The sequence below is a fragment of the Pistacia vera genome, unplaced genomic scaffold, assembly GCF_008641045.1.
Source record: "Pistacia vera cultivar Batoury unplaced genomic scaffold, PisVer_v2 Contig260, whole genome shotgun sequence".
NCBI classification, from domain to species: domain Eukaryota; kingdom Viridiplantae; phylum Streptophyta; class Magnoliopsida; order Sapindales; family Anacardiaceae; genus Pistacia; species Pistacia vera.
Window position 1 is genome coordinate 801,689 of NW_022196069.1, and position 15,929 is coordinate 817,617.

Sequence of the window (15,929 nt, forward strand, 5' to 3'; positions counted from 1 at the left end):
GATCCGAAGGTGTAAATTCGTGGATCGAGTAGGGTCGATCTGAAGGTGTAAAAAATTCATGAATCGAGCAAGGTCGATCCGAAGATATAAAAAATTCGTGATTTGAGCAGGGTCGATCTAAAGGTGTAAATCCGTGGATCGAGCAGGGTCGATCCGAAGGTGAAAAAATCCATGAATCGAGCAGGGTCGATTTGAAGGTATAAATTCATGGATCGAGCAGGGTCGATCCGAAAGTGTAAAAAATCCGTGGGTCGAGTAGGGTCGATCCGAATGTGTAAATCTGTGGATCGAGCAGGGTCGATCCGAAGGTGTAAAAAATCCATGAATCAAGCAAGATCGATCCAAAGGTGTAAATCCATAGATCGAGCAGGGTCGATCCAAAGGTGTAAAAAATCTGTGGGTCCAGCAGGGTTGATCCGAAGGTGTAAAAAATCCGTGGGTCAAGCAGGGTCGATCAGAAGATGTAAAAAATCTATGGATTGAGCAGGGTCGATCCAAAGGTGTAAAAAATCCGTGAATCGAGCAGGGTCGATTCGAAGGTGTAAATCCGTGGATCGAAAAGGATCGATCCGAAGGTATAAATCCGTGGATTGAGCAGGGTCGATCCGAAGGTGTAAAAAATTCGTGAATCGAGCAGGGTCGATCCGAAGGTGTAAACTCGTAAATCGGGCTGGGCCGATTTGAAGGTGTTAGTTGCTGAATAATGCTTCATTGAATTCGGGCCATGAGACCGACTGTCTGTGAAGGAGGTGGATGGGCCCACTCATCCTTTTTAAATAAAAAATGAAAAGACAACAAATATTTAGATTGAGTTCACCTAAAAGTAGTGGCGTGTGGGATGAACTGCATTCCAACTGTTGCTGATGTCTTTACCTTTGGGAGTTTGGGGTCAGTAGGTGCCCTTCCTTGCTGCTTTGGTGATCTTGTAAGGCCTACAATCGATCTAAGCTCTGGCCTCCTATCATTATGCATTCAGTCATACTTGACATGACTCGCCCGATTATTTCTTCTTCCTCCCACCTTATTTGAATCATCGCTGTGGCCAAGGCATCTTCCATCGTGGTGCAACCGAGCTTCTCAGTTCTTTGTATCATTCACCATCCGGGAGGAGACCTTTTCTGAATGCATCTACGGCTGTCTCGGGGTTGCAGGAAGGAATGGAAATTTTCTCTCTGTTGAATCTGCTGACATACTCTCTCAGTGGTTCCCCCATCTTCTGGTATACTATGTATAGATCAGCTGATAGTTTCTCGAGCTTCTTGCTATTGGCGAATTACTCCACAAAGGTGTTCATGAGTTGTGCGAATGAGTCAATAGAACCGTTTGGGAGATTTGTGTACCATTGGAGTGCTGGATCGGTAAAGCTTGAACCAAAACTCTTACACATGTAGGCTTCCCTCAGCGCTTGGGGTATTGAGACAGTGAACATCCCCTATTTGTACAAGGCTATGTGATCATCTGGGTCAGTTGTGCCGTCATAGGGCTTCATACTGGGAATAGTAAACTTATGGGGCATGTCGGCTAGGGCGATAGCATCCACAAAGGGTGAATTCACGTAGTAGTGAGGCTTGCTCTTCTTGGTTGGGATCGACATTCTTGGTATGTGCCTCATCACTGCCTCTACATCAGCCAGTCTCTTGGCCAATATCTACTCCATAGGAGAGGGGGATACCACTAGGTCATCCCGTTTGACTGGGTCGGCCATTACAATCGCGCTCAACATATTTTGTTGGGTCATTCCACATGGTGTAGCCTGGTGGATCATTCCTTTGTGTACATCTTGGTAGCCTAGATCGCCGTTCATTCCCTCCGGTTGGATGACTCCCATTATAACTGATCGGGTATTTCGCCTTACATGGATGGTCAGGGGGATTGTTTAGTATTCGTTCGGCCCATTAGGATGGATGGACTCGAGTAGGATAGTTTGGTTTGGGTGGCCGTTCGACCCGCGAGGGTGAGCCGAGCCGAGCCTAGCTAAATGGTGTTTGTGTAGGGATGGTCGACTGGAGGTGAGGTGGGATGGCAAGGATGGGTTGGTCTTACTGGAGCGGGTTTTCTGTGTTAGTGTATATTAGTGTATGCCCTAGAAACCATTCGTGTTATCGGTTTCAGAGCATTTTGTCTTGCATCTATATATCATAAATAATAGAAGAAAGAGTTCTTCAATTCATATATATAAATTGCTTCCTTTATTCAGTCATGCATTTAAAATAAAGTATGTATATGAAATTCATATATATAAATTGCTTCCTTTATTCAGTCATGCATTTAAAATAAAGTATGTATATGAATTGTCCAGATGATTTATTTAATCGGTAAATGAATTGTCGAAAAGGGTTCCCTATGGAAGCAATATAATTTGGGCAACTATATTGCATAGTAGGCATATCGGATGCTTCCGAAAGATATCATGAGTTGATATAAGTATAGATGACGATGATAGTCATGTCACTGAGGCATTGGTATGGATTAGCGGTTGGTGAACTGTTTTTCGAACATGACCAAATAACGACAAATCACTTGGAAAAAACATGTAGTCAATGATTTATCGTTTGGTTATATCAGTGCACGATGTAGTCCTTTGACCTGAGACATTGTAGTCGGATCCGATACGGATACGTATGGTTCATACGGTGTATAAGTACGAGACTAATCATGTTTTGTATAATAAAGCCTATTTGATCATACGCTGTTCATATGCGGAAACGAACGATGGTCAAGAGGGGATCCATTGACTTGGAAATATAGGATCGAGAGCACCGCTGACTCCATCTGAATTCGAGTTCCTAGAATAACGTCAATAAATGTCCGAAAACAGAATCTCTGGCTAGAGTTTATTATTAGTCATACAAAAGCAAGTTTGTGATGATAAGTTTCGAATATATTGATTGACGATTCGGTAGAAGATCGAGTTTAGGATTTTGACGTTAAATGAATCCGTGCTCGATCAGGATATTTCAATGGAGGGACTTTACCTGCATGGTACGTATGATTTGAAATGGGTTCGATGAAGTATTTCTTCATCGTGGTTTAGGTACTATGGCACATTGCTAGATGTTTACCATAGTCGTTGGGCCTTCAGACATGTTTCTAGATTCATCCAGAATCGGCTCACTGCTAATCCATGGTGGACCTACATGGTCACACCAATAGCCTTGAGAAGTTAGAGAATGGTGAGAGAGATAAATGATTATTCGAAGATTATCCAAAGAGGGCTAGCACCTTCCGAGGGTAATGATGGGATTTCTATGGTAATAGTTACATAGAAAATTGTTTGTGACATTTTAATGGTTAAAATGGTCAAACAATAATTAATTATATTTAATTATTATATCTTAAAGCATTAAGATTAATGAGATGAACGAAAATTACCTTTTAATAGTTAAAGGGTAAAAGGGTAAATTTATGGGTTGTTAATGTAAACTAGTTTAGTTTACATGGACCCTTGAATAATATTGATTATTCAAAGGGTGACATAATAAATTTAATAAACACTTGGGCTCCCTTTTTAAAATAAGATTTTATTGGGCTTGGAAGTGAAAACCAAATAATTACAAAATTGCCAAAATATATATAAATGCAAAAGGTTGCATTTTAGTTCATAACACACATTGCTCACTCAAAGCAAAACTGAAACTCTCTCTCAAACCCACGGCCACTCTCTAAACCTCTCAAGGTGGTGTTAAAGTGTGGAGGTCTCATTACTTTGAGGCTAATCTTCATCAATCCAAAGCAAAGAATTAGGTATAATCTCTTTTCCAAGCTTTGTTTGAAAACCGGTTTTTGAATCCATGCTTTCATTCTCCATTTCCACCACTCTTCATGCATGCTGATTTTTTCAAATGGTATCAGAGCTAAAAGCTCCTTGCATGTCGAATTTATAAGCAAAAATGACATTTTCCATGTGTTCATATGTTCATCAAACTTGGTTGAGTTTGCATGTTAGTGATATGGTTCAAAAATGATTTTTTCATAGTAGATCTTTACATGCATGTCTCGGCCATACATAGATCAGAGGTATATGTTCATTCTTCTTCTCATTCTTATATGTTTGAATGATGATAATGGTTATAATGAGCATGCCTTTCGTAAGGAATGAGTTGTTGATGTAATAAGCATGTTGATGCATGTGTGATTCTCGGCCATCTCTTTGTTTAAGGAAAACATTTTTTTTTTGCTTGCTCTAATAGTTTGGATATGTTAGAATGTGATTTAAGCCTGTTTGGATGATGGTTATTACATGAGATGTGTTGAGAAACTACATGCAGCATATATGTCATTCTCGGCCATGACTAGTTTTGCCCTAAGAATATGTCATTCATTCAGGTATTGATGAATGATGTTTTAGGAAATGTGATGATGTTCATTTAGAAAAATGTTCATGCATGTTATTCCATGACTTTGATTAAATGGTTTATGCTTTGACATGCTAAATGTGTTATTCTTTAATTTGATTAAATATATTTTTGCATGAAGTGTATGCAAATGTTGCAAGTGTTGTGGTGGAATTTGATGTTAGCATAAAGTTATGGATTATTAATTCATATGATGATAGGATATTAGTATATTGATGGTGGTAATTTTAATGTAGGATATTTAATTTGTTAAATTATTTATAATGCATCATTGCATGGCATAAATATTATATTTTTGAAATGTAATAATTGGTTGTTTGAATGGTTTCAAAAATTGATGATGCAAAATAACATGATTGTCTTTGAGAAGATAAATGTGTCATAAAAAAATATTACTTTAGTTAAAAGTAACTTGTGTCATAGAATGATTACTCTTGGAGTAATATAACCTATTTATCTATGTCATGCATGACTTTGTGAAAAGTGTTGAAATGTGATACAGTTAAATAATATATCTTTGGGTGGAATATGACAAAAGTGTTTGTGTAATGATTCTATGAAATGTGTAATTGTTGCATGCCAAAGTTATAATTAAATTACCACATGAGTATATTATATATCTTATATATCTATATATAATTATAGATATATATATATATATAATTGATTATATTCATGCCTTTAAATAATTGTTTATTATATTTGGTATGAATGTTTAATATTTATTTATGTGATAAAGGAATATTAGATTAGAGGGTTGATCATGGGCGCCGTTTAGTTTTAAAAAATATTCAAAAGTGTTTGTAATATTCTTTTATTAAATGGCATATAATAATTAAATTTTATTTATTTATTTTAATTGGGCCTACGTGCCTAAGATCCAATTTGTAATTGAATCGGCCAGACGGGAACCGAAGAGCATCCGGATGACGATCCAATCGAAGATATAGTATTAGGGTAAATAGTTTACGAACATCCTACGAGCTCCTTCCCACCAGTTAACGATAATGACCAGCCCTTGGCCATTTTCTATGTGGGGAATTGATCTCATCAGACTCATGCTGATCGGAAGTAAGGGCGTCAAGTATGTTGTGGTCGTAGTAGATTACACCAAATGGGTTGAGGTCGAGGTCGAGCCTTTAGCCGCGATCACTACCACAAAGCTAAAAGACTTCGTCTTCAAGAATATAGTGTGCCGCTACGGCATTCTCCATACACCCATTTCCGATAATGGAAAGCAGTTCGACAATGAGGGAATTCAAGTAGTTTTGCGATGAGCTGGGGATCTATAAGAAGTTCGCCTTAGTAGCAAGACCATAAGCCAATGGTCAGGTTGAAGCTGTCAACAAAACCATCAAGCACGCATTGAAGGCTAAGCTTGGCACTACCAAGGGCGATTGGGCTGATGACCTTCCAGAAGTTCATGGGCATATAGAACAACTCTAAGAACCTCTACTTTAGAAACATCCTTCTCGCTAGCATATGACTGTGAGGCTATGATTCCAGTGGAAGTAAGGATTGGTTCACTTCGGAGAGACCTATTCAATGAGACAGACAATGAAGCACTTTTACATGCAAGTCTGAACCTAGTCAAAGAATGTCGCGACAAGGCTTGTTAGCGAAAATGTCACCTCAGGCAAAAAAAAAAAAAAAAGAAAAAAAGAAAAAAAGAGGGTTCTAAGTGTGAAGATACTTATAAGCTGGGGGTTCCAAAGATGCTTTCGGGTTGAAGAAACTGTACTTTTGCAAGGGGCAGTAGTCACGAGCAGTCTTTCATCGCGACTCTATTTGGGCAGATGACCGAACACCACAATACAGTTAAAGTCTGTCAGAGCCGTCAACCAAGTCGTTTAGTTTTCTGCAAAGAGACAAAAGTTAGTTAATTTCACTTAACGAAGAGGGGCTGAAGAAAAAAGGGTAGTTCGCAAACCAAAGGAATGGAAAACCTACTTGGCTCCCTAAATTGACAAACACCATTATATGCAAAAAAAGAAAAATTTGGTCTCATAAGCCTCGACATTACTAGGGTAATCAAATATTCCACCCTCGATCATAGATTGCTTCGAGAGGTAAAAAAAATCTTTATCTTTGCTCTTCTTCAAATAATAAGCGCATGCGAGCTCTAGCACTATCAGCTCGCCAAGACCGTTCTCGCCATAGATGATATACATAGTAACCGTTATCATATATGCATTAGGCATCAATTGTAATGACTGATAAGAGCTTAAAAGTATACATTTTATTAGTGATTCAATTGGTTTATTTGTGGAAAAAGGTGTTTAATTGTTGGAATTTGAATTTATTATTTCATAAATACGTTTTACGGGATCACGGGTGTATTTTGAGTATTTTCAGGCTCAAACAGGTTTTTGAAGGGAAAATAATGATATCGATAGGATTCATGACGCGTAGGAACAAACGGCACAAGAATCAGGGTCGAAATGAGGGAGTTGTGGTACGTCGAAGATGTTACGGAAAATCTGGAAATTCTTCATCATGAGTATGCCTCGATGTTTCTATCATAACTTGAGCTGTAGACGTTGGAATTTGACGATTCTGGTGGTGTTGGAAAGCTTATTCAAAGAGCTACAATGTTTGTGTTGATTACTTCATCTAATTCTGAAGTTTACAGATGCTTTGGATAGAAGGAACGATCACTGTGGCGATCATTCTTACCGCCGCGGCGATGGGTCACGGGTTTGTGTTAATTCATTACCCTAATCCGAATCTGAATGGGCTAAGTTTTCTAATATTTTTCCTAAGCACGACCAGAACCCTAGGGATATAAAAGAGAGTCTTTAAGAAGTTAAAAAGGGGACTTTTGGGAGAAGAAGAAGACGGCTACCAATTTGGAGATCGGGATCCTGAAAGCTCTCGTTCACCGATTAGAGAAGTTTATCTTTTTCTTAAATTGATGTCATTAATGAGAATGATGGGTTTTGTTATTTTCATTATGAACTAACTTTCTTGTCTAGGGCTAAGATGTAGCCCGATTTATGAATATGTGTTGACTTGAATTGTTGTTAATTCTTATTGTGTTTATAATTCTAAGTTTTATTACTGTGCATAATGCTTTCAATTCTCAAGGGCCCGAGGGTTGAATGATTTCAAGGGTTAGGTTGAGATCGAGAGATGAAACCTGATTTGTCTTAGGTAATAAAACCATAGATTGAGCGAACGCTAGAGATAGGTTACCGCGATCTGTGAGGCTCCGGTAAATTCCATAGAGCTTAATGATCTCTTAGCTCCTAAATCCAATTTAGAGATATCTTGGGTTGTTGTTTAAGGGTTAATTTGCTAATTGCTCGAGAGAGAGTTAGTGGAATAATAGGGGATTTGGCTTTTAGAATACACTTGATTAGGTTAACAACAAATGTCAATGCATAGGATTAAATTGGTATGAAATCTATGCCCTAGGTTTAGTCATATTGATTTTCACTTCAAAGTGTTTACAAATTCTGCCTTTATTTAGTACTTAGTTTTTAGTTTATTTACTTTTTCATTAAATTCATTCTTAAACTTCAGTTTAATCAAATAGCAATAGAATATAATAGTTTGGTACTTGGTAGGTAGTTCCCTTGGGATTCGACACTCGTTTACTCGAGTTTTACTACTTGCACGATTCGTACACTTGCGAATAGCCTGTCAATGACGCGACCTCGAAGTGGTCGAGGATCGATCTAATGAAGGGGTGAAAAGGAATCAATGCCCCACACTTAAAGATCGCCTCGGAGGTCATGGCCATTCCTTCTATGGGGTTCTAAGCTGTGTACGTCCTATACTGGTAGACGTCTACACTAAGCACAAACTGGTCCACCATTTTCTATATCTCATCCCGGGTGGCCATTGATAATGTCTCTTGCACAAGACCCGCTGAGGTGCTCGGTGCCTGCGGGCTCATCCCCTCGGCTGCTCTAGTCTCAAAAGTGTCCATTGCTCCTAAAGTCTAAAAAAGGAGCGACATGCAGAGATGACTCAGTCTACGTGCAGTGTCCCATATGATGACGTGAAAGAGCAAAAGAAACCCTAAAAACCCTTGTAATATTCTGTCTAGCTAGTAGTTCTTTGGAAAAATATAAGTAAAACTCACTAACATGTTATAGAAAATTTATATGTAGATAAGAATGTAATAGTGGGCCTAAAATAAATTTAACTTTATATACAAATCTCTACATCAAGTAATAAAGTCACAAAAACAAGTACAAAGTAATCTCGGACAGTGGTGCCATTCTCTTCCACTACTTGACATTCCTCCCGACCGCATCTCTTCTATTACCTGCAAAAACAGTGAAATCAATGGAGTGAGCACTAATTGCTCAGTAAGTAAACCCATAATACTTATTTTCTTTCTCCGTTACTCAGATCCTGGATTTTCTTTCCTTACACCAAACTTCTCAATTCTTCTCTGCTCTTTCTAAGATTCTAGTTTTCACTTACCGATATGTAAGCACAAATAGGGAAACTAACTCGGGGTAGTAGAAATAGCATGATGCATTTGCACAAAAGCATAAACTTTTTCTATGCAATGCATTTTCTTTTCTGTTTTCCTCATTTTGTTTTCTGTTTCCTTCATGTTTTCTTTCTTTTTCTGTGTTTCTGGTTTTTTCTATTTTTTCTTCTTCTATTTCAATTCTCTCTTTTTCTGTTTCTCTTCTTTCTTTTCTGTTTCTATTATTTTCTATTGTTTCTTTCTTTTCTTTTTCTATTGTTTCTTTTCTTTTCTATTCTTTCTTTGTCGATCGGACTCGGTTGAGGCATGGATTCGGAACCCTGGCCGTGTGAGTGTGTTCTCAAATTCTTTCTTGGGTACAGTCCTCATCCACATGCGCTTCTTATGGACTGTACAAATTCTTCTTTCTTATTCTTAGGCCACTCACTAAAGGCGGCGAACATGTGGGGATATTCTTCTTCTCTGTCACTCATGGGTTCCCCATTGCAACAACCTTTTCTTCTCTTCTCTTTTTATATTTCTTTAAATAAAATTTCAGATTTGAGGTATTCTTTAATTATGTTCTTTAGATAATGATTCTACAATTAATTTCTTTTCTTTCTTTCTCTTTATTCTTTAATGTTCTCATATATGTATATGTACATGTAAATATGCTCATTCTTTGCTATTCTTTCTAAATGCAAATGCTCAAATGTAAGAATGCATTATGGCATATAAAGATATAATTATGGAACTAGTATTCTCTACCAACAACATTTCCATAACAAAGTAATAATCTAACATACGCAAATATATGCACTTTCTTTGAAATTTCATCAAACACCGTACATGCACATACCAACCCTAAATTGGTTACACTTCCACATATTTCTCAAGCCACCAAAATTGGAGCAAAAACTCCCTAAGGCCAACAACCACCCTAGCCGAATTTCACCTTCCACCCTTCCATATCCGTTCTTTCACATTTAATCAACTCAACTCAACACATACAAATACATCACTTCTCATGGCCATAAGATTCACAAATCAAACAACCTCAATTTCAGTCCATAATTCTTATCATCCAAACACACATACAACATATACGAAATTTCTCTACACAAGTATTTATTCAATCAAAGCTAAAGTTGGATTTACTTAACTTGAATTTGAGCAATTCCAACACTATAATCTCTCTTTGGTAGAATTCCCCTTCCTCTTAACCCTAAACATATAAAATCATAAGAATTCAAAACTTGAAAATTTAATCTTATATCTTGGTGCAAGAATCTTACTTTTGAATGCTGAGGATTGAAAATCTACCAAAATCTAACCAAAAATCCTATGAATTTCCTTGGAAATTTAGTGAAGAAATTTAAGAGAATTTTGGGTGAAGGTGGCGTGAACAATGGGTGGAGTGGCCAGGGTTTCAACTCTTGAACTCTTATTACTACATAATAATATATATATAGTTTCCCATTTTACCCTTGCACTTTCTAAAAAATTCATCTATGTCCCTTAGTCAATTACCAAAATACCCTCATTTTTATTATCTTCTTCACATTATTTTCCTTCCTTTCACTTCCTACTTTTTCAACTAATTATGAGTGAAAAGACCATTTTACCCCTAATGAAGTTTGAAGGAATTTTCCTTCACATTTGTCTAAGGTAACTTCAAAGAAATTTAACTAAGGGTATAAATAAAATTATGTACCTTGATGTGGAAGTTACAACCCTCGAGAATGAATTCCCAAGGATCTGTGCCCCAAGTTTTCACTTTTAAAAAGTGTTCCTTTTCGAACACTATTCAAAAACATGCATCGTGTAGGTTTACCAGGCAATTCATACCCACCATTACTGTAAAGTGAAGCTTTTGACAGAAATAAAAGAGGAAAATGAAGGAAAGTTCTCCTTACCTCTTGATTGCTAGGGATGAACTTCTTGTCATAATGACAAGTTCGCATCAACTGGAAGAAGAACAAACTGATTTCACAAATGCAAAAGTTTTGCTTTTCTCTCTGACAATGTGAGTTTTGTGATAAAACTTGAAGCAAACCTGAGGTTTTATAAGGGGGGAAAACAACTGTTGGTTTCCCTAGCAAGCAACATTTGGGCGGAACACGTTTCTTGCCATTGATTATGTCCACATGTCGTTAATCCTCGTGAAGGATAACTTTCACATTTCGTAGATGCCAATCGATGTTCCCTTCCATTGGAGTAACCAAGCGTCAGCGCGGTTATCTCCTACACATTAAATGCGCTCTCATCTGTATTTAATGCTCTGAAAAGAAATGTCGTTTCAGCATGGCTTGCATTTAATGTGCATGGCTGACACTTATTACGCAAGAGACATGTCTGTCAGAATAAAGTTTACATTATTGACCAGACTGACTGTTGAGTGCAACGGATAACATCTGAAGAGGTCGTTCGAGTAAAACACTCTTCTTTATATATTGATCTCGAGACGGTGTGCTTCCTAACTTTCGGCAAAAATGTGCTAAGTATTTTCAGGTTGTGATTGACGGATGAAGTCCAAAGCATGTTGGTATAGCACTAAGCAGGGTCTGACCCCGGGTCGCTGAACATGTGGGGGAAGACCACCTTAGGTCACTTGTGCTATTCTTATAGACTTATACTACGACCTCCTTACAGCTCGCTAGTCGGGCTGAACCACTAGTTTCACATCATCTTAACTGCTTGTCTCATACAACTCGATCAAGCGTCTCTCAGGATAAGCCAGGTCATGGCATAATCATGAAGTTCTGAAGATTTAATCCTTAAACCTTAAGAACTGGGGGGCTTCTGTTATGCCTAAAAAATCAGGATTGACGTAAGCTCATGATAGCAAGGGCCAATCAGAGTTCAGGAAGGCTTTGTATCGTCATGACATTGCCACGTCACATAAGGACGGTAGAAGTAAGGCTGTCGTCAGCGTGACAGGTGAAGGCTTGGCTTATGAGTGGCTAGGAATTGTCCGCCTGCTCAAGCCCTACGCGATTTAAGGATACCTCCTATACAGTCAGCCAATGGGAAGCAAGTTAGGAATTGTACCACACCTACTCGACTACAAAATCATGATTACTACCTTGAATCCCTCGACTATAAATAGAGGGTTACTATCTCATTTACAGGGTCTAGACATTTTTAATCCTCAAAAAGTAAACTCTCTCTCTGTATTTAAATTTACTTTAGATTATAACTCAGCTCGCTACTCATGACCTGACTGTAATCATTCATCAATACAAATACAGTGGACGTAAGATTCGCTTTTGAGCATCCGAACCATTTTAAAAATCGTTTATTATTTATTCTTTCATTGCACATTTCCATATCATGTGTAATTTTTAAGCTTACTTAGCACTTTACACGTACGAATAGTTGGTGTTAAAATTAAACATCAATAATATATATATGGTTTGGCTCCAAGTGTAACATAGTCTAGCTATCGTTTTCCAACGGGTTTATAATATTTAAGTTGTTAAGTCGAAAATCATTTTTTATGCACATCAACTTTGCTAAAGTAAACGATAACCTATTGTAATTGGTCACATTAGTTATTAGTTGAGCAGATACATATGGTAAAACAGTGACACTTACCCATATAGACTATGAAATTCGAAGCACCGACTATTGTATAATAATATAAATATTGTGAACAAATTTATTTTAGTCAATCAATAAAATCCGATTCGAAAGAAGGCCGCTACATATATAAATTATAGAACTAGAAGCACCGACTACTATATAATAATATAAATTTATTTCATTCAATGATTCAATCAAAAAAATCCGAATAGAAAGAAAGAAGGGCGCGTTATAACGTGCGAAGTGCAAGCTGCATGTGAACAGTGAATTACTCTAATTGGTCTTGAGAATGGGGCCCAGCATTCGTCATCATACATGTCATTGTGCAATACTACGTTAATTGCTGCCACTCTTTGTTACAAAATCTTCGGAACGCATCAACTATTGGGTCCATTCAGTTGAGATTTTTGACTTTTAGTTTGATTGTTCATCTTCATCATTTCTCTCTCTCTCTCTTTCTCTTTTTCCGTTTTCCTTTTGTTTTTTCTTTCACTTTGTATACTTCTTTGTAAGGATAAATTTATTGATATAAAAATACAAATATAAAGACTTAATTAAATTACATAAATTACACAAATCACTAAAATTTTAGGAGAGTTCATATAAAAATAGAGTTTAATTATAATCATGTATCCCTTTTTTATTAATATTTTCAAACATTTTTCTTTCCTTATTTATGAGGTGGAATATTTAAATTATATATATATCTTATATATTATATATATATATATAGATAGAGAGAGGAAAAGAGAGAGAGAGAGAGAGAGAGAGAGAGAGAGAGATTTAAGAATTTTAACTTACAATAAAAACTTCTTTTTGAGAGAGTTTCGAAAGGTTACGTAAAAAGAGTGAGGGAGTAGAAAATTTGAGATATGACTTTCTAAAAGCTTGGGCTTTAATCTGCCAGATTATATTAGCGTGTTGACTTGTCCATGGAGTTTTTGATCATTCTTCAACCTTTCGTATAAAGGTCTGTAAATTTGACTAAATTTAGGATTAAAAATCTATTACATAAATAAGACTTTCTAAGAATCTTTATAACTGAGTTTTATCAGTGATAGCATCAGAGAATTTTTGACCAAATTTAATGGATCTTTGAATATATATGATTGTACCATTATAGATTATTTGACCTAAAAAACGAATCCTTAGAAAATGTTTATTTTTGTTTTTGATACAACTAAACCATTTGGTTTGACAACGTGGATAAATGTTTTTAATTGTTTAAAGTGTTGATCTATATTAGATGAAAATATAAAAACATCATCTATATAGATAATAAGGAATTGAGAGTATAGATTGAATATATCATTCATTATTCTTTGGAATTCTAATGGGGCATTTTTTAACCCAAAGGGTATTATATTTCATTCATATTGACCAAATAGTATAGTAAATGCGGTTTTATACCTATTAAGTTTGTATACAAATTCATTTATTCATCTTGTCTATTCGTATATATTAAAACATTTGTATAAAAAATTTGTAAATCTTTATATAAGTACTTTATAAATATAATATTATTCCATTCTTACAAGTAATGTTACACTTAAACCTCTTTCTAACAAAAAAAAATTAATATGATTATCTTTAAATTAATTATAAAGTTCCGTGTTGGGTAAAAGCAGCTAAACGTAAAATCAAAGATCGATATAAGGAAACATCTCCTTGCATGCGGCGAAAAGGCTTGCTAATTATGCGTGATAGTCGACCTTCTTTCTTATCCTATATTCTTAATACCAATTAAAGCGTGTCAGCTTGACCTTTTGATTTTTCATATATTTTTTTCACACATTACTTTTTTGAAAAATAATTTTTACAATTTTAACAGAGATTTCAGACAAATTTTAAAATTAATTAAAATCTATCTGCAAATTAATTGTTTTAAGTAATTATATGAATTGTCAATGAATTTTTTCAGCCCCCCCTTTATTTTTTCACTTTCGTTATTTGGAGATCGATAAAATAAGATTGTATATTAATTGATGATATAAGAAATCTTAATCCTTATAGGTTAAAATACAGATAAAGGGCAAAAAAAGGCATGCAAATAGTGAACAGAAGAAAATCTCAAATATAACTCGGGGAACTGGATAATTTACATGACACCATAAGACGAGCAAACTACTGAATAAAATATGCTCATCAGGTACAAGCCCACTGATAATAAGCACTACAGTGACCAAAGCAAAACAAATAATACTCTTCTTAAGTAGTAACTGAAACACAGAACAGGATACTAATCTCAAGAACTTGATATATGATTTGCATGGTCTGTTATTTCTTCATATGAGGAAATTCCTATAGATATATATATGTGTAGGTGCTGATCAATTGGCAGATGGGGGCTTATGGGGTGGCTTGTGGTAGGGCTTTGGTTCCTTCTCTCCATGAGTTGGTGGCTTCAGCTTCCTGGGTGGCTTATGTGAATCCTCAACTTCTCCGTGAGTTGGCGGCTTGTGCTTTGGTGGCTCCTTCTCTCCCTTGCCACCGTGGCCAGGGAAATTAGGTTTGTTGGGTGGTTGCTCCTCTCCCTTGCCACCATGTCCTGGGAAATTAGGCTTGTGTGAGTCCTCAACTTCCTCCTCCAACATGTGTCCATGCGGTGGCTTGTGTTTGGGTGGTTGCTTCTCTCCCTTGCCACCATGTCCTGGGAAATTAGGCTTATGTGAGTCATCAGCTTCCTCCACCAACATGTTTCCATGCGGTGGCTTGTGTTTTGGTGGTTGCTTCTCTCCCTTGCCACCGTGTCCTGGGAAATTAGGCTTGTTGGGTGGTTGCTTCTCACCCTTGCCACCATGTCCTGGGAAATTGGGCTTGTGTGAGTCCTCAACCTCCTCTACCAACATGTGTCCGTGAGGTGGTTTGTGATTTGGTGGTTTGTGTTCTGGTGGCTTATGCTCATTTTTGGGAGGCTCATGATGGTTATCAGCAAGTGAGGAAGTGATGAAAAGAACCACTCCGAGAAGGAGCAACACTGGTAAGTATTTGGAAGACATTTTCGAGTTTGTGGAAAACTTAGAAGATTGAGCGTCCTTTTATAGGGAACGAGGGAGCTAGCCATCGTCATCACTTATGTAAGCCTCATTTGTCTTTTATATCACTGCTACTGAACTAGTTTGAGTGCACATGCACATGCACAAACGATACATTTCTTTTGATATCTTCTTCTGGTTGCATTTTTCAAGGATAATGTGAAAAGGGCCGATTCAAGCCCTCTAATTTGAAAAATTTTACAATTTGGCAGAGGTCAAGGCCTTGTTGTAGACTTTTTTCTTTCTTCTTTTACTTTTTAAAGTAAATTTCGGCGGAACCGGGAACTTCTTCCATCGTTTTCTCTTTAAACATTTCACTACCATCTTTGGGTAATCACCCAAACATACATTATCTTCCTGATACTTTCGTAATAAATCTCCAAAATAATCTAAATTTCTACACCGATCAACTGCGAAGTATTGATACATGTCTTTGATTTCAAGCATAGAAAATTTTCCGGTTAGACCAGTAGCATATCTCATGAGCATATATCATGTATCCATACTATGCTGAAGTGATTTTGA

General features: G+C 36.7%; 1 protein-coding gene across 1 annotated transcript; it reads right to left on the minus strand.

Moving 5' to 3' along the window:
* Positions 1-14,699: 14,699 nt before the first annotated feature.
* Positions 14,700-15,368, minus strand: LOC116132804 (early nodulin-75-like). Its single transcript, XM_031418472.1, has one exon. It carries the CDS (start codon positions 15,366-15,368, stop codon positions 14,700-14,702), a length of 669 nt encoding a protein of 222 aa, XP_031274332.1.
* Between the last annotated feature and the right edge of the window lie 561 nt (positions 15,369-15,929).

Excerpts from the sequence above, each read along its gene's own strand:
- LOC116132804 (XM_031418472.1), bottom strand. The coding sequence starts at position 15,368 with ATGTCTTCCAAATACTTACCAGTGTTGCTCCTTCTCGGAGTGGTTCTT.